Source organism: Podarcis tiliguerta (genome assembly GCF_965153285.1).
Source record: "Podarcis tiliguerta genome assembly, chromosome: 5".
In the NCBI taxonomy this organism is placed as follows: Eukaryota; Metazoa; Chordata; class Lepidosauria; order Squamata; family Lacertidae; genus Podarcis; species Podarcis tiliguerta.
In genome coordinates this window covers 65078712-65097269 of record NC_139538.1, presented here as the reverse complement: position 1 = coordinate 65097269, position 18558 = coordinate 65078712, and the positions used below count along the sequence as shown (strand labels likewise).

At 40.4% G+C, this 18558-nt stretch overlaps 1 protein-coding gene across 24 annotated transcripts in view; it reads left to right on the top strand.

Annotated features, from left to right (window-relative positions):
• The window catches only part of PCDH15 (protocadherin related 15), a 609044-nt gene that overhangs the window by 487376 nt on the left and 103110 nt on the right, over positions 1–18558 (top strand). For all 24 annotated transcript variants that reach the window (XM_083441352.1, XM_083441358.1, XM_083441371.1 and 21 more), the window contains 3 exons: positions 2041–2346; positions 3809–4033; positions 17592–17708. In XM_083441352.1, coding sequence (XP_083297478.1) covers positions 2041–2346; positions 3809–4033; positions 17592–17708 — 648 coding nt within the window. The remainder of the gene's footprint in view (positions 1–2040; positions 2347–3808; positions 4034–17591; positions 17709–18558) is intronic.

Sequence of the window (18558 nt, the reverse complement as noted above, 5' to 3'; positions counted from 1 at the left end):
GCCTAGATTTCCAATCGAACTGTGTATCACAAACATATTTACCCAGTAGCAGCTGGCAGGGCTGCGTGGTTGGAACTGTGTTGCTCTCCCAGCATCCCAACACCACACCTTGCTGCTGGTTATCAAGAGGGAGAGGTGCAAGGAAGGGAGCTTGACATGGGCAGCCACAGTGCTGCGATCATGAAATTCTCTCTGGCCCTGTGACTGCACTGAGCCAAATGGCCTTCCCCCCTCCTTCCCTGTCTCTCCCTTCAGAAATGGCAACAGCAAGTGGTGTTTTGAAGCCAAGAGAACACATTTCCCCATCTGTGAAATGAGAATAACAGAGATCCACCATATTATATACACTTTTATGACAAGACCCTGCTTCTATGTGTCACTACCATATCCAAATACCTACTTTTTGTTGTTGTTGTTTAGTTGTTTAGTCGTGTCCGACTCTTCGTGACCCCATGGACCAGAGCACGCCAGGCACCCCTGTCTTCCACTGCCTCCCGCAGTCTGGTCAAACTCATGCTGGTAGCTTTGAGAACACTGTCCAACCATCTCGTCCTTCTCCTTGTGCCCTCCATCTTTCCCAACATCAGGGTCTTTTCCAGGGAGTCTTCTCTTCTCATGAGGTGGCCAAAGTATTGGAGTCTCAGCTTCAGGATCTGTCCTTCCAGTGAGCAATCTGGGCTGATTTCCTTAAGAATGGATGTGTTTGATCTTCTTGCAGTCCATGGGACTCTCAAGAGTCTCCTCCAGCACCATAATTCAAAAGCATCAATTCTAGGATTGCTATTTTTTGCCCCTGATGACAGGTTACTCTTAAGGCGGGCAGAAATTTAATAGATGTTGGATGGAGAAGCAGGTAGTCTAGTAGTAAATGTTGCACCTGCTGAATGTGTGTCTAAAATGGGGCACAGATCCTATTCCTCTAGCAGCAGCCTATCAGGCAGAAATGTAACCTGTGCAGCATATGCTACTATTGTACCTGAGCCCCCCATCCCAGTGAAAGCAGCTTCTTTCAGCTCTCTAAACATTAACACTTATATTGCAGAAGCCACAGTAGGCACCACATAGATGCTGATAAGGTGTTGTTTGCAAGGATGTGTTAACCTGAGACACAAATAAAGCTGAAACCACCAATGTTTATTGTGTTGATGTAGTACAAAAGAGACACAAGTGTGTGATTTTTATTAACCATTTTAATTAACTTTTAATTGATTTCCATGAAGATAAATGGTTTCATTATTATGCCTCCCACTGAGCACCATGGCAGGATATTAAATGTCTTTGGAAACTTCCTGACAGTAGTGCTGATAACCAGGGACTTTTATGTTATGTAACAACTTGTGGGGTGTTATCTGCAGGCTCTTAGAAATGTGCACAAATGAAAATGCCTTACTCAAGCAGGCATTCCCTTCTCTTATGCAGCCAAGTTACTTATGCCCTGATTTATTTAAGGTAAGGAGAAGAGGAGGTATGGTGTCACATCTGCTGATATTCTGAGTTCTGTTCCTCTTCTATGGTTCTAATGGAGTAATGGAACAGGGCTGTGGGTCCAAGTGGGACTGGCAGCAAGTGACCGAAGGAACAGTCAAGGATTTCATTCACCCTGGTAACACCCTGAATTCAAGAGATTCAGGATAAAGTATAGACTTTGGGAAATGGATCTGTATGGAGTATTGTACCGTCTACTATTTATTTATCCTTACTGCTTAACTATTTGTTGCAGGTGTGGACTTCCTAACCTTCTTCTTAATTCCTGGTCCCTACTTGAATTTAGCATTCCTGCATCCAGTTTTAGAGCAACCCCAGGCAGCTATGTAGGCTTATTTTCACACCTTCCTATGACCTTCAGGGACCTTGCTTTTTGGAAGCTGGATTTATGTCAAGGAGGTTTGGATTAGTGGCCCTGGATGCCCATACTTTCTTAGGGTTGTGGGGCTTTGAATCTGATATCAAAGAATCTGAATTCCTTCCATTAACCTGAAAAGGGTCTATTTGTGCTACAAACTCCTGATTTCATGTTTCTTCCCCTCCCTTATCTTTTAGGCTACTGACCCAGATGCTGGAGTAAATGGCCAAGTCCGTTACAGTTTGGCAAACTTCAACAATCTTTTCCGCATAACATCCAATGGCAGCATTTACACTTCAGTGAAGCTAAATAGAGAAAACAGGGACTATTATGAACTCATTGTTGAAGCAACAGATGGAGCTGTGGATGCCCGCCGTACAACGTTAACTCTGGGAATCAAAGTTCTGGATATTGATGACAACAGCCCTGTATTCACGAATGCCTCCTATACAGTGACTATTCCTGAAAACCTGCCCCCGGGCTCCGTCTTTCTACGTTTAGAGGTAAGAGAGCCATGAGTTCCCTGAATATTCTCTGTGAAGAAGAATATATCTTAATCGTATTGCATCAAAACCAGTCCACCTAGTTGGCTATCTCTTAAAAGAAAAAAATTAAAATTAGTTGAGAGAGTAGGGAACAAAAAATAAAACTTCTAATCATTTATTTCTGGGATTTATATTAAGTTTTTAACCTACAAAAGGCAGTCTATAACACTGGCAGTCTTCATAATAAATTAATTAAAAGAAAGATCATCAATATTTGAAATTAGATTAATACTAAAATATCTTGAGGCACCATTAGATCTTCTTCCCCACCCCAAAATGGTACTTTAAAAAATTGAATTCCTGAATTATGACTCCTTATTAATCTCAGCATCTCTTTGAATTTAATAAAGTCTTCTTAATAAAATCTAACTCCTTTCTTATGGTACAGATACAGTAAACTATTACTGTATTACAGGAAAAGGGAACCTGTGGCCCTCCAAACGCTGTTGAATTTCAACATACCCACAGCCCCCAACAACGTGTCTAATTGTTAGAATGACACAATCCAGAAACAGCTGGAGGTTCCCTACCCCTGATTGCACCTTGAAGACTTCTTGAAATTCTGCAACTTGTTTTAGCTTCCTTACTATTTTCATGATTGTAAAGCAAAACTTTTATACCAGCAAGAGAAAGCATATGCATTATAATTGGGGGGTCTGAAGGTACTCTTGGATTTGTTCAAGATGTGCACAAACCCATTTGTCCAAAGGAGAAAGAAGATCTTGGTGTGCAAAGAAATTCACATGTGGTCATGAAATGGAAGAGGAAGCTATTGCAGCCAGTAGAGATCTATATGTATCTTCAGACTCTTGCAGTACAAACAGGTTGCCTGTAATCCAGTGCAAGATGCTTCCTCCTACCTCCTACCCCATTTTTCATGCCGTCACAAAACTGAAAGGGGGGGGGGCAACACAGTGGCCTTATAAACACAGGGCAAAATAGCTGACCTCCTCCTATAAAGCTGCACAGTGAACAATTGCAATATGGTTCAGTGGCATAGGAGTAATTTAATTCTCAGGATCTTGGGGAGGGAAGAAAGCACTATATATGTAGGCATATCAGCCTCCTATTCCAGGTAAAGGACAATGCACATCAAGGTGTGTGGGGTAAAGAAAAGAGCTCCTTCTGTCTCTATGTCTGTCTCTGTTGGGCTGTGTTTTCATGGAGGTATTGTGCCTACAGTCTGGAGTTCAGAAGGACAGAAGTGCCCGTGTTAGGATTTATTGGATCCAATATATTGTGTTAACGGATTTTTTAATATATTTTTTAGGAAAAAACAATTTGGGGAAACGTAATTACTCAGATTAAATTAAGCAATAATAATTTTTGGCCTCCAAAGTGGTGGTGGTGTTGTTTTTAAATGACATCTGTGTATACTGCTTTTGCTGGAAGCCAAAATAATGTTCTTTATGTCTTCTAGGCTAAGGATATTGACCTTGGAGCCAATATTACCTATGGAATACGAACCCGGGAAGCGTTGCAGTATTTCTCATTGAACAGATTTAACGGGGACCTGTCACTTATAAAATCCTTGGATTTTGAGTCATTTCCTGACCCAGATGCAGCATTCACTTTTTTAGTGGAAGCCTTCGATATTGGGGGAACAATGCCTCCAGGCCTTGCTACTGTCACTGTGAGAATAAGGGTAAGAGTTAAAAAATTCCTATCTTCTAACTTAATTGGCTGTATGGTACCATTAAACAGAGACCCAAATGTATTTTTGCAGAAGCAGAGGCACCCAAGAGAAAACCTCTTCTTTTCCCTACAGTTTTATAATGTTCATTCTCTTTCATTTGCATATATCTGCAGACGTTATAGCAGGAACTTGTTCACATTTAAAATGTACAGTACTAACAAATATAATTGCTTTGCAAATGTACATAATTACAGAGCTATGCCTTGGCTCCTAGATTTGTGAGTTACAAAATTAGATTGGTGAATCCTTTAAATTCCCCCAAAGATTGAAATAAACACTCAACAGAATTGTTTGCCAAAGTAGCAACATCTATATTTCAGTTTAAGTTCGCATAAACCCATAGTTTTATGAGCCTCGCTTATGGATCAACTGCTTGTACATGCTGCATTAGAATTTCAATTTCTGCTGTCACAAGCTCCAGCTTTCCAAAAGAAATGGCCGTGTGAAAGCTGCTTTTTCATTATAAATATTTCTTTGTTCATAATTTAGTGTGGTATCTTGTTACTTTATTCTTCCTGCTTTTTAAAGACATTAAATTATTAAGTGTACAATCAATACATTTTAAGTGTAATGGTAGCAATGTATATTGTGAACATGACCCAAACACATGCTTGAAATGTATGCTCTTCAAGGGATTGTGATTGGCTGCTGTTCGTTGCTAAATGCACATTGGTGGCCCATTCCACGTTTTCTTGGAATGGGGAATGACCCAGTAGTGGCACACATGGGGCAACTGCAGAGGTGCTTACTGGATGGCCTGCAGCAGGGCAGTGAAGATGTGTTTATCTGAAAGGGACAGTGTTTTAGCATCTTTCATCTCTGCAGAAGATACAGTGGTACCGTACCTCAGGTTAAGAACTTAATTCGTTCTGGAGGTCCGTTCTTAACCTGAAACTGTTCTTAACCTGAAGCACCACTTTAGCTGATGGGGCCTCCCGCTGCTGCCGCGCCACCAGAGCACAATTTCTGTTCTTATCCTGAAGCAAAGTTCTTAACCCGAGGTACTATTTCTGGGTTAGCGGAGTCTGTAACCTGAAGCGTCTGTAACCCGAGGTACCACTGTACAAGCTTGACTTATTTCTTTTTCATTTGTTCAGTGGTTTTAATTTAAACTATTGGTAGCTGGGTTCAGTTTGTCAATCTTCTTGCTATGGAATGTTTCAACTAAATGGTGGTAAACGCCTGAAGTAACCACAGAAGAGTGAATATTATCTCAGCCAGAATATCAACCTAGTCCGATGCCAGAGTATTTTACATACTTTGTACAATGGGAACATTAAACTGTTCCACATGTGAATAGTACCAGACATACCTCTCTCTCTCCCCCCCCCCACCGTTTTCAGACATTCAAAAGAAAGTGTAAGGGCTCAAACTGTGTTTCAGGAGCACACACCAGCCCTCTGTTGTTTGTTGTACAGTGAGCAGAAACCTCTGTGGCAAGAATCTAACTGCTATCAGCTGAACACAGTTAGAATTGCCCCTTGAGTTGGGAACGCTGATTGTATAGGATTCCTGAATTCAGGGAAGATTCTGACCACATTCAATGGGCCTTGGTGGTGAACATACAGATCTGAAGTAGAGCCAGGGTATTAGAGGCAGGGCTTGTTTGAACACGACAACACACCTTATTTTTATGCTTCTTATTTTTCATCATTTAGCACAGTTTATCATGTGCATCATTTAGCACAGATTACTCTTCCTTTCCCGTATGTTCTGTTCACTGATCATACTTTACCTCCTTTCCCATCTTCATTTTGGGCCAATTAATGGTATTCTGTGCAGTGAGCTTTCCCCCCTATATCTTCTGTTGTACATGAGACACTGTTGCTGTTGGTTGGGGTTATGTTGCTATTAATGAATTATATCCTATTAGGTATCCAACTCAGAGCAGACTCGTTGAAATCAACGTGGCATGCCTATTTATTTCTCTGGTTATACCCTGACATAGTTATATACAGTGCAAAAAAACCACAGCCTCTCTAGTATCTGAGCTGAGACAGTTTGTATTTTCATTTGTGGGTTTTTTAATTCTCTCTCTTTTTTAAAAAAATGATTTTGAGCATCATTTGAATGCATACTATTGCTCTCACATATTTTCATGCGATCTCTATTAATGTACATATTGGTGTGTGCAAAGACCTGTCTCTCAGGACCAGCAAGTGAATGAATTGTCTTAAAACAAGTCCTTAACAATTCACCCAGTTTGGACATACATATCTCAACTTATTAAGCCAAGACATGCCCTTGCTTTGTGCAAGCAAGTTCTGCCTTCATGCCACCCCTTCTTGGCGTGCCATGATTGAAAACTTCCTGGGTTAAATAACCATGGTTTCTTGTAATATCTGAACAAAGAAACTATAGATATCAGGTCCGGGGCAAACCAGGAATACAAGCTACAGTACCTTGTAAACATAGTATTCTGGTTATATAGTAACAGAAAACTATGCTTAGTTAACCAAGTAGTCTACAATTCTGCTGCACGAGGAGGAATGAGATATTGCTAGTGGGGCAAGGCTTGTGCATGCAAACAAAGCCAATGTTTTTTATCAAATGAAAACATTGGTTGTTGACACCTTAGAGACACTGTAGATAAAAACGTTTCCCCAAAAAAGATTAAAGTAAAATATTGCTTGCTATTAAAATAAAACATTTCTTGCTATTAAAAGTAATATATTGCTTGCTATTAGCAGTTGTATTTAGTGTTTGCGGTCATAATTTGTCTTTGTAGTTGTACTAAGACAACAGGATGTGGTTGTTGGGAAAAGTTATTATGTAGCTTTCTTTAGAAATTATTGTTCTGACATTTGTGTACATTCCAGACCACTCTTGTCTGATTTTCACTTTGTAACGTTGTACAAATGAACAAGGAAAAAACAAGTCTCACTGCCACATGTCCTATGGGATAAGCAGCAAGGGGGAAAGTATGTCAGAATGCTCACAACCTTGTGCATGTATGAATTTGCATATTGACAATCTGGAAGGCGTTCAGAGAAGGGCAACCAGGATGATCAAGGGCATGGAAACAAAGCCTTGTGAGCAACGGTTGAAGTAGCTGGATATGTTTAGCCTAGATATGCGGAAACTAAGAGGAGGTATGATAACCATCTTCAAATATCTCAAGGGCTATTACATGGAAGATGAGCAAGCTTGTTTTCTCCTGGTCCAGAAGGTATGACCCAAACCAATGAAATCAAGCTACAAGAAAGGAGTTTCTGACTAAGTATCAGGAAGAACTGTTTGATGGACTTCCTCAGAAGGTGGAAGTCTTCTTCCCTGGAGGTTTTAAAGCAGAGGTTGACTGGCCACCTGTCATGTATGCTTTATTTGAGATTCCTGCATTGCAGGAGGATGAACTAGATGACTCTCGGGATCCCTTCCAACTCTACAATTCTGTGTTTCTATAAAAGTCATTTTCAGGCATCTTTGCAGTAGTCAGAGTCTTGACATCAACTTGAACTAGAATCTAGTGCATATAGCATGACGGAACAGCTGAAAGCCATGTGGAGATGTTGTCGTGTGATGAACCACATGTAAGTTCATCTCAATGCACCAATTGAATTGTCCCCCCCCCCTCCCCATGTCACTACATATCTGAATTAGAAAAAGCTACCTAGTCTGGATGATGATCCACTACACATGGACTTCTCATCACATGGTGGCAAAAGCCATGTAGATTGACTTAAAGTAGTGGTGTGGCAGTTGTGACACGGGCCCTAAACAATATTTGTCAAGGCATGGCTTGCTAAACTTGTGAGGGATATGGAAAATATTATCTGATCGCTTCACCATGAGCACAGATCCTCTACTACTTTGTGCCAGCTGAGGTGCATGAGGCAACTTCCAGATTGTTCTCTTAAAGCTGGATGGTGGATGCAGAAATATAACATAGTACACCCTCTTGGGAAGGGTGCACTTCAGACTACAGGTGGGGGTATCCATTTTTGACTGCTCCCACAAGGGAGAATGCTTATAATGGATGTGTGTGTGTGTGTGTATGTGTGTGTGTGTGTGTGTGTGTATATATATATATATATATATATATATATATTTCTTTATTCTGTTTTTATTTGGAGAAAAGGAATGCACTGGCACACTGGACAGTTTGTGTAATAAGAAGCTTGAACAGATACCAGACTCCTGAACTTCACTTTGGTGTTTAATTGTCTGCCTGCCTTTTATTGCCTCATATACTTCATTGTGAACATTATCCCTTAATTTAAATAATTAGCTTCTTTAGGCTTGCAGAACATTAAATATGAAAAAGAGGCCGTTGTGCCATGTTAACAACATTACTGCAATTAGTTTAAGGTCTGTTTAGTTTAAAGAGAGAGAATAAGAGAAAGTGGCCATTTTCGACTGTCATAAGAAAAGTAGCAAAGACTTGCGAGCAGAATCCCAAAAAGTTTTCTTAAAGGACAAGGCAAAGTCATCCACCCTCACAATACTCAGTCACTAACTTGCTATAGGTTTTCTGATTGTACTTATTATGCAGTCCGATGTACCACTGCTATTTAGACTGGAAATACTGCATGAAAATCTTGGGGAAGGGCCGTAACTCTGCGTGCAGAAGTTCAGTCCTCAGCATCTCTAGATGGGACTGGGAAAATCTGCTGTTTGAAACCCTGGAGAGCCAGGGCAGTCTAGTCAATGCAAAGCTAGATGGACCAAAGGTCTGACATGACATGGCAGCTGCTTCAGTTCAGCCCAGCAGACACTGTGTTGTGGTGGCAGTGAAAGGGTTACTGGAAGTTTCAAAATGGAGGGAAGGAGGGGACGCACCCACCCCTTTCTGCACCTGAACAGATGTGAGAGTAGTCCCTCAGGCTGCAGGTATTCAGGGGAAGGGAATAGGTTTGGACTCAGGCCATTGCAAACAGTTGTGAGGGAGTGGAGAATGACAGTGAGTCAGACAGACTGATAATATGTAATGGAATTATATGGTCATCTGGCCGTCAGTCGTTACTCCAACAAAAAACAGGGCTGAGGTTAAAAAATATATCATTTTCCTAATGACGCCATTTTAAGAAAATCTGAGTTTCTCCTAGCAAGTAGCATTGTTACAGTTCTCCTAGCAAATCTCAGCTCTCATTGCAGTGGTCACTTGGCACTGTATTAGTGAATCCTGCCATGTTGACTTGAATCACTTTGCAATCAGTTCTTTGGTTCACTGTAAACTCCTCACTGCTTAATCTCCTTTATTTCTGATACGATTCTGCTGTAGATTCAGTATTACCAATAATTGTTGCAGACAGTTCCACTGACACCAAAATGATAAGTGGCGTTAACTAAAATGACTTAGCAGCAGCAGCAGTGGCCCATGTTGCAGGGCAGAGACACTCTCCAGACACTGGCTGCACTTTTTTGGGATGGGGAAGGGCAGGAAGGCAGCAAGGTTTGGCTTCCTACCCCAACACGCCAGAGCTCTGCTCAGGTAAGTTGTAGTGACACCAGTGTTGGGACAGTGGCTCCATTACACGATGGTGTATCTATATTCTGATTATCTTCTGTGTGAAAAATAAATACTCCCTTGCTGTACTTTGTCCTGAAAATTTGTATCATTAGAAAAGTATGCAAGACCTGAATCTTTGAAGCTGAATGTATGCACTGTTCTCCTTTTCTAGAATAAAAATTCAGCAATATTTGATGCAGCAGATGTAATGTTTAGAATCTGACTTGACCAGGGCAATGTGGGCCGAGAAATGACTCATTTCTTCGTTTTTCCAATGCCAGCTCCAGGTGGGCATGGCTGAGGACACTGAAGACTGGCCCTTTGGAAGATCTGTGGAGTTTTGGATCCCACATATTCAAAACTGCTGACCCCGCCCCCTTCACTAAACACATCTTTTCAGCTACTAACAGCAATAGCGCCCTTCCTTCCCAGGCTCTGCTTCCTCCTTCCTACTAACAGAAAGGCCATTGGAAAAGTACTATTGCTGCAGGCTAACTCCCTCCAGGCATCTATAGTGTGGGGTCAAGATCACACTTTTATTTATTTAAGGAATATTTGTGAAACATTTGTTGCCATTTTTCATGGCCCATTATACAATAAAGTGTATATATTCCGATTATCTCATACATATATATGTGCCTATATTTTGTATGAGAAGCTTGTCTTTTTAAGGACATCCAAGAGAACTGAATCATTTAAGCTGAAGGTATACGCTGTTCTCCTTTTGTATAATAAAAACTTAGTACTGCCACTAAAATATTCAATACACCAGATGTCATGTTTTGAATCTGAATTGACAGGGACAATGTTGGCTGAGAAATAACTCCCAAATATTTGAAATTATTTCCCCATTCAATTATTTAGTGATCTGAAACACATATATATTTCTTATATTCATTTGGCTTTATCATAGTTGATTGCCAACCATTCTGCCTTATAACCTAAACATTTATTCATAAGTGTTTTAAGTTCGGCCCAGGATTGTGAGAGTAATGCAACAGCATATGCATATAATGAAATTGAGATTCACATACTTGACTGGCTAGATAAACTGACTTCTGGAACATGTAATTTGGGAGAGGGAATCATTCTAATATCAGTTAAACAAAGGAGGGTCAGCTAACATTCCCATGCCTTCCTGCACATGTCCTTGTTTTTGTAATCGGAGCAGGCAGCAAAAAAAGAGGGTTACATCAAGCTCTTGGGTTTTATCAAACTGTGCAGGTTTGACTGAAGAAAATATGAGTACGTTCTAGAACAGACATAGGCAAACTCGGACCTCCAGATGTTTGGGACTACAATTCGCATCATCCCTGACCACTGGTCCTGTTAGCTAGGGATCATGGGAGTTGTAGTCCCAAAACATCTGGAGGGCCGAGTTTGCCTATGCCTGTTCTAGAATCAAGTTCTGCTAATTGATACAAAATAGAAATGAAAACAAGTTATGTGTTCCAGTAATGTGTAGCTAGAAAATAGATCTTAGTTATGAATAGATCTTAATTGCATTAGTTCATTTATCATTCAGTTCCCTCAATCATTCATTTTACCACTGATATCAACAGGAGATCCACACAGTCTTCTTTTATCTGTAGGTTCCATGTTTTCCTTCCAAACGGCATGAACTTTGCAGGCATTTCGCTATCTCCCAGGGCATCAGACCTGTCAAAATGTAAGCAGTTTGGGCAAAGCCTCCTCATAGGCCACCCTGTAACTTTCAATTCAAAAACCAGCTGCAAATCTCCTGATTGTAACTTCTCTATGTGTAATCCTATTGGCATGTTTCCACCCACTACTTCAATCCAGCCTAATTTCAGACAGATTGAGGAAAGGGAAATGGCATACATAGCCTAAATGCTATCATACCTAAATTTTGTGATTGTGTATACTTTCACTGCTTCCCTCCCTTTATTTCCCATGCCCCAGTAATCTTTCTTTGACATCTCTTGGCTTGTTATTTTCACTGCTCTTTCTCAACTGCTTCTCACAGTGACATTTCTGTGAACAGCACACAGCATCCTGGTCCGTGTTATCAATGCAAAACACTGCCTTCAGTGCAAAGCAGTTAAAACAAGTTTTATTCATTCACATGTTTCTCCGTATGTGCTTTAGAAATGATTAACCAAATGGCAGTTCATTTCTTTAATTTTTCATTCATTTCTAAAAGAAATGCAAACTAGAAATGTGAGCGTAACAGGTGAAATGGGCTATGTTTTCATAATCTAGCTGATTTACAGGTTGAATTGTACATCATAATCCAATTTATCTTCATCTTGTATAACAGAACTTTAGCTTTCAGTGAGCCTCTTATTTGCCATTATTGGCTAGTGATTTTGTTATCTCTTCTAATTGCTTGCAGCCCCTCCAAGCACTATTTCCCTGCAGACCTCACTAAAATGAATGGAGGAAGCAAGAGACCAGGCTAAGCAGGCAGTAAAAAGTTGGCCAGTTTTCAGTACCCTCGCATTCTTTCTCCATGTCTCTAGAATGCATGTCCCAGTGTGTCCTTCACTGACCTTGTGTTTGTTTGTTTACTATATTTGTTTCCTCTTTTGCAAGGTCAGTGTCAACTTCTTAGACTCTTAAATATAATAGAGCTGATTTGTCAGTTCACATCTTGATGGAAGGGTGTTGGCAGATCTTGCCAGAGCCAAGATGACAGGGATGGCTTCCGGAAATCTTGTCTATCAGTCTTTATTTTTACTGTGGCATAATTCCAAGGCTAGCAAGACAGAGTTCATAATGTGCAGTCAGAATTCATGGACGTTCCTCCTACATGGCAATCTTCACATATACTTAAGTATGAAATGTCAGAAGAAAAGCATGCATTTTGTCTTCTGCTTTCAGGCTGTATCTACTGCAATATGAAACAACATTTGGATTTTAATCAACAGAAACAATATGCAGATCACTATTAATATTTTACATGGCAATATTTGATTTTGTATTATGAACTAGCATCAGTCTGTTTAAATGATAGGGAAGTAGTAACCCCCTGAGAATGTTTACAACAGGTATAGCTCTAGGGTTCTTCTGTGGGTAGTCATCCTAGTCAACAAAAGAGATAACTGAAAGCGATTATATTTGGGTAAAGATAAAGGTAAACAGACCCCTGACCATTAGGTGCAGTCGCAGATGACTCTGGAGCTGCGGCGCTCATCTCACTTTATTGGCCGAGGGAGCCAGTGTACAGCTTCCAGGTCATGTGGCCAGCATGACAAAGCCACTTCTGGTGAACCAGAGCAGTGCACGGAAACACCATTTACCTTCCTACCTTACCTATTTATCTACTTGCACTTTGATGTGCTTTCGAACTGCTAGGTTGGCAGGAGCAGGGACCGAGCAACGGGAGCTCACCCCGTCGCGGGGATTCGAACAGCCGACCTTCTGATCGGCAAGCCCAGAGACTCAGAAATAACTGAAAGAGATTATATTTACCTTAGGATAATACAGTGGCAAAACATGTGAAGAGAGGTTCCTACTGTAGCTCTAACTGACAACTCAAAGATTGCAATATCTGATGCCTGGCAAAGATGTGCAACTTTTATTCCACAGAATTGTGGGTGATAAGTGACAGCTGAAGTGTAAGTTGTGGGAAACCTGAGAGAAGTCGAAATAGATATGAGGTAGTATCTATTTCAGTGTCTCTTCCACCAGGCTGATAATGTCAAAGGACACTTGCTACCACCATTTTGCCTATGCACTTTCAGTAAGCAGAAGTTATGAGGGGGTTATCATATCTCAATTCTCAATGCAAAATCCTACAATATTGTTTCCCATGCTGTTTAACATACATATAATTCCCCCTAGTGAAATAATCCAGGGATTTGTGATGTGGTATAAGTCTCTGCTGTCTTCATAACTCTAAATCCTAATACAAATAATTAATTGAAACAAAACCCTTCATGTTTAGGATACAGCATCAAACTGAATTTCATTTCCCCTTTTTCTACATTTTTGTCACATTTGTAATAATGATATGTTGTATGGATGAGTAACACATAAACAGAGTATTATTAAATATCTAAGATGAAATAATAAGGGAAATGGCAATCAGCTAAAATACGTAGTTAACACTCAAATGAAATTATTTCTGTCAGTGTTCTTGTAAGTCTAGTTGTTGTTTGAATCTGTTTGTTTTGGGGGGCAATGGAAGAGTGTGCTTTCAGGGGTAAAGTCAAACTGTTGGAGAGTTACAGCATCTGCTGGGGCTGTAGAGACCCATAAGGGAGAGACATGTTTTGTTGCAGCAGGACACATGAAGGCATCCAGTTGTGCTGATGCAGATGTACCATGGTGTTTCTTCTTTCTGTGTTCCTTCCTGGGGTCATTTCTCCTCTGGAAGGTCTGCCAATGGGCCAGGTGCCTGAAGCCAGCTCCCCATAGAGCAAGTCCTTGGGGATCGTACCAGCTTCCATTCTGTGGACATGACCAAGCCAATAGACATCACTGAGACAGGAGTGTGAACATGTTGGAAATGTGGGCTTGAGAGAGCACTTCTTTGTTTGAGACACAAACAAGTCCTACCACCTCATACCCAAAAACTTCCTGATGCGGCACATATCGAAGGCATTGAGGTGTTGCTCCTGGTGAGTGTAAGTTGCCCACAATTCACTACCATAAAGCAGAGAGCTCAACGCACAAGTCTGGAAGAACTTCAGCTTGGTATTAGCATCACATTCTCCCATACCCTTTTGGAGAAGTAAGTCTTTGCTATAGCTACATTACCAATTCAGCTCAGTGTCAATGGAGAGGTTGCTGGTTATAGTGGAGCCCAAGCAGACAAAATCATCTACTACCTCAAGCATGTGGCCACCAATGCTGTTTCGTGGAGCGCTGGTGATGTCCTCACCCAGAATGTTGGTCTTTGTCAGGCTGAAGGGAGGCTGAACTACCTGCAGGCTTGGGCAAAACATCTGATGAATCTCTACAGAGTGTGCTGTCAAGGCCGTGTCATCTGCAAATGGCATCTCTCGGATAAGGACCCACCACACTTTTGTCTTGGTGTGGAGACATGCCAGGTTGAAGGCAAATGAGATAAAAAAGGCCCCAATTCCTAACAATGGCAGATATTCTCCAACCGTAATGCATTCTTCTCCATGCAGTTGTGCATGAGTAACTTTACTTGAGGACATAAAAGCTGTGTGACCAAATCTCCCTGCTACTTTTAAAATGTCTTAATTCTTTACAATGTATTTATATTGATTGATTCATCTGACATATTGATTCATCTTACATAGGCAGGCTAGAGATAATTTTTTTCTTCTCTTTTTCCTTTTGTGGGATAACAAAGCCTTCCTTTTTTAAAAAAATTGCAGGCTGGACACTCACAACTTTTCATTCATGGAAAATAGCTGCTCTTTTAAAACTATCATTTTACCTAATTTTGATTGTTCACGTATACTTTCAAAGGAAGTGTGCCCTTTCCCTCTAGCTAAATTACTATCATATCCAACTTGTCCACTCCCTTAATAGATTCCTCCAAATATTATTTCAGTAGCTTTTTTATACAAACAGTGAACTTTACAAGGGATTAAGAACAAAGCTTGTATATCAGCAAAATCATGGGGTAGAGTTCTCCTTGAACTTCACTACATAAAGCTAAAGGTTTAGAGCTGAATTTTTGAATGTCTGTTGAAGAACATTCTATGTTGCTAATTGTGCAACTTTCACCTCACCAAATATTCATGTGTTGACTGACTCAGTAGAAAAAAATGTGTTTTTAGGTCAAAAACGTCTTGTCTTTCAGCATTTTAGCTAGGGCTGCCATAAGTCCTGTTTTCCTGGAACCAGCCTTTGAAAATTGCATCCTGGATAATTTTTCAGAAATCAGCAACGGGGGTTAAATCATGTTAAAAATGCCTTTAAAAATGATTGTAGCTTTACTAAAAAAAAAATCTCAAAAACTTTGGTTCTCCTACAAAGAAAACCTCAACAACTGTGTCCCGATTTTCACTTTTGCAGATATGGCGACCCTAATTTTAGGCAACTTTGCATTCATACTTTTATTTGCTCCTGATTTGTTTACCTTAAAAATATAAATAAGGCCTTCCAGTCATTTCCCATAGAAGAGGATGTTCTGAAACATTCTTATCAGAGGATGTTCTACATCATTTCTCTTTTTGGCATATCTATTTATAGTTGCTGATTTCCTAACACAAAGGACATAAGGACATGCAGAAGATGAACACAAATGTTTAGGCGTTCTGAATTTGTCATCTATTATCGGGAAACAGTGCAGACACAATAAAGGGACATAGCAATATCTGACAGGGCTGAATATGATGTTTGCTTGAAATAATCACTTGTTTTACACGTTCTTGAACAAATAGGGGGAAAACCCACATTTTTGGGGGGTGCGCGATCAGTGTACTGAAAAATATTGGCACTATATTTCATACATTACAGTTAAGCAAGTATTTCCTACACAGATTATATCCATAAAGAGAAATGTTTGGTATGAAATAACTGCAATTTAAGCAATAGCCTACACACTATCTCCATCTTTTATCTTCAGTTCCTCCAACTTCTTGGGCTATTCAGATTGCACCTTTGTAGTGTAGAGGTAGGGTTCCCAAATTGTGGTCCATGGGTACTTCATTTAGGTGGCCTACAACATGACTATAAAAAGACAATTGAAAAATAATTCAGCAACTAGCACAGTATATTACAATTGCTACAAAAGGCAGAAAACTGGAGCCACTGGTGTAGAGGCCATCATGTGGATAAGCATATGAACCTTACTTGATCTGCAGAATATGTTTGTCAGCTGGAATAAGCTTTTCCCCAGGCAACATCCAAACAGGCATGTGGTCTTTCCTTCACTTAGCATGTTGAACCTGACAAAAAAAAAATCTTCTCCCCCATCTACTTAATTTTCTAAGCTTGACCAGATTCAAACTTCGCCAATGATAAGTGGGAGAAAGTGGGTGATAGGCAAAACAAAAAGGGGGAAAAAGGCATGGAGCTCTATCTGCCCCCCCAAACAAACATGAACTAGAAATGCAGACACAGAGCGAGGAGAGAGAGAGAGAGAGAGAGAGAGAGAGAGAGCGCTTGGTGGCATTGGTGATTACTTGGACTGGTTGTTGCATTGATAGCTTTTCTTGTGCTGGATGAGCAGCACATCCAACCACAATAGCTCTATTCACATGCTGAGTGAATGCATGGAGATCACACTCAGGAGTAGCTATACCTTCAGGGTTTATGTGAAAGGGCCCTGCCACACACATAGACCCACTATACCCAATCGAGAACTCTGGCCAATATGGGTTACAAATCCAGTGCAAGCAGATTCCCTTAAACTGGGTTGGTCATTTTTTTCTGGTTGATTGCTGCCTCTTCCTGCATGCATGGGAGAGTGGTAACGTTTGTTTCAACATGTGAGTGGAACCTACAAAAACTGGCACCATGGGAGCATGGTTAAAGTCCCCCCATAGGATACATAGGTCATGCATTAATGATGATCCTGAAAGTTAAGGTACCATATTTCGTATCAGAGTTTGTTATTGCCAGTGTATTTGATTGATCACAGTTTCTACAAAACCCTGGATTTGATCCAATTTATTTTGCATCACGTTTTGTTAAAAAGAAAAAGAGTCCCCCTCTCAAAACCGGTTGGGACACTCCAAACCTCTGAAACTAATTTCATAAGAGATCACAAGATGAAAGCTACCTATCAGTAGTTATGTTTAAAAATAAAAAAGTGATATGTTTATTTCTCAAGATGCTACTCTAGAGTTTGCATTTTCACAGCCTACAAGAATTTGCTCAGTCCCTGGAAATCTCATTTATTGAAATGACAATTGTTCTGATGAAGCAGATCTACTCTATGTCAATTCTTTACACATTTACATTGCATGGAAAATTTTGCATCCTCCTCTTGAGTACCAGTCTTGTGCGCAGATAAGTAACACAATTGAGGAGCCAGAAGGCCTGACAGTAGTAAATGAATTGGATAACGAGAAGAGGCTGAGCAGAGCCTAGTTTGAAAGAACTATTGTGAATGTGTCCATAATTTCATTTCAGCTTCAGCAGTAAATTCTTAATTATGTTTTGCAGGATATGAACGATTACTCCCCAGTATTTAGCAAACCTCTGTACAGGGGCATGGTTGCTCCTGATGCAATCAAGGGCACGGTTATAACAACAGTTGAAGCTGAGGATCTGGACCCTCCGGTAAGGAAAACAATTTTTTTTTCTTAATACCCTGCACCCAGGAGAGATTTCTTTAAAAGCCGCATAAGTGCCCTTAATCCTCTGAACAACATAAGTGATTACTATGATTTATTTTTATTTATTTTAACCCAGCAGTGGCTCCTATGCATTTTTATGCCAGCCTATCCTCTGGCTTGAGCACTTCAATTATTGTTCTCAAGACGGATAAAGCCATAATGCAGAGTTCTTTTTTACTTCTCCCCAGCTCCCCAATGCCTCCTCCCTCCCTGCTCCGCTTTCTTTTCTTATGGAACAATTTATATGTGAAATCCTTATCAGGGTTTAGTGTGTTGATGATAAACAGGAAAACGCAAGGGGTGGGCCTGCATTTGGAACAGCTTTGTGGCTCCAACAGAAAACAAAGCAAAACTTTTGAAGGGCTGTTATTTCCTTGATTTGCTGTTATTGTAAGCCTCCAAGCATGAAAAGTGTTTTGTGTGTGTGTGTGAAGAAATAAAACACCGCATTAAAAATTCCTTTTGTTAATATAATGTAAGAATATAGCAGGGCAGATTTGTTGGAATCAGTTTTCCCAGCAGCATCTGGGTTTCAGTCTGGCATTCGATTGACAGAGTTGTATTATATCCCATGGGTAAACTCTGATTTGTTGGTCCAAGCACTGATCTTAGAATCATAGAATTGCAGAGCCGGAAGTGGTTATGAGGGTTATCTAGTCCAACCCCCTGCAATGCAGGAATCTTTTTGCCCTGCGTAGGACTCAAACCAATGACCATGAGATCAAAAATCTCATGCTCTACTGACTCAGCTATCTCACATTCTAGGGAGCTTAAAGGGAAAAGCTCAGTAGTTG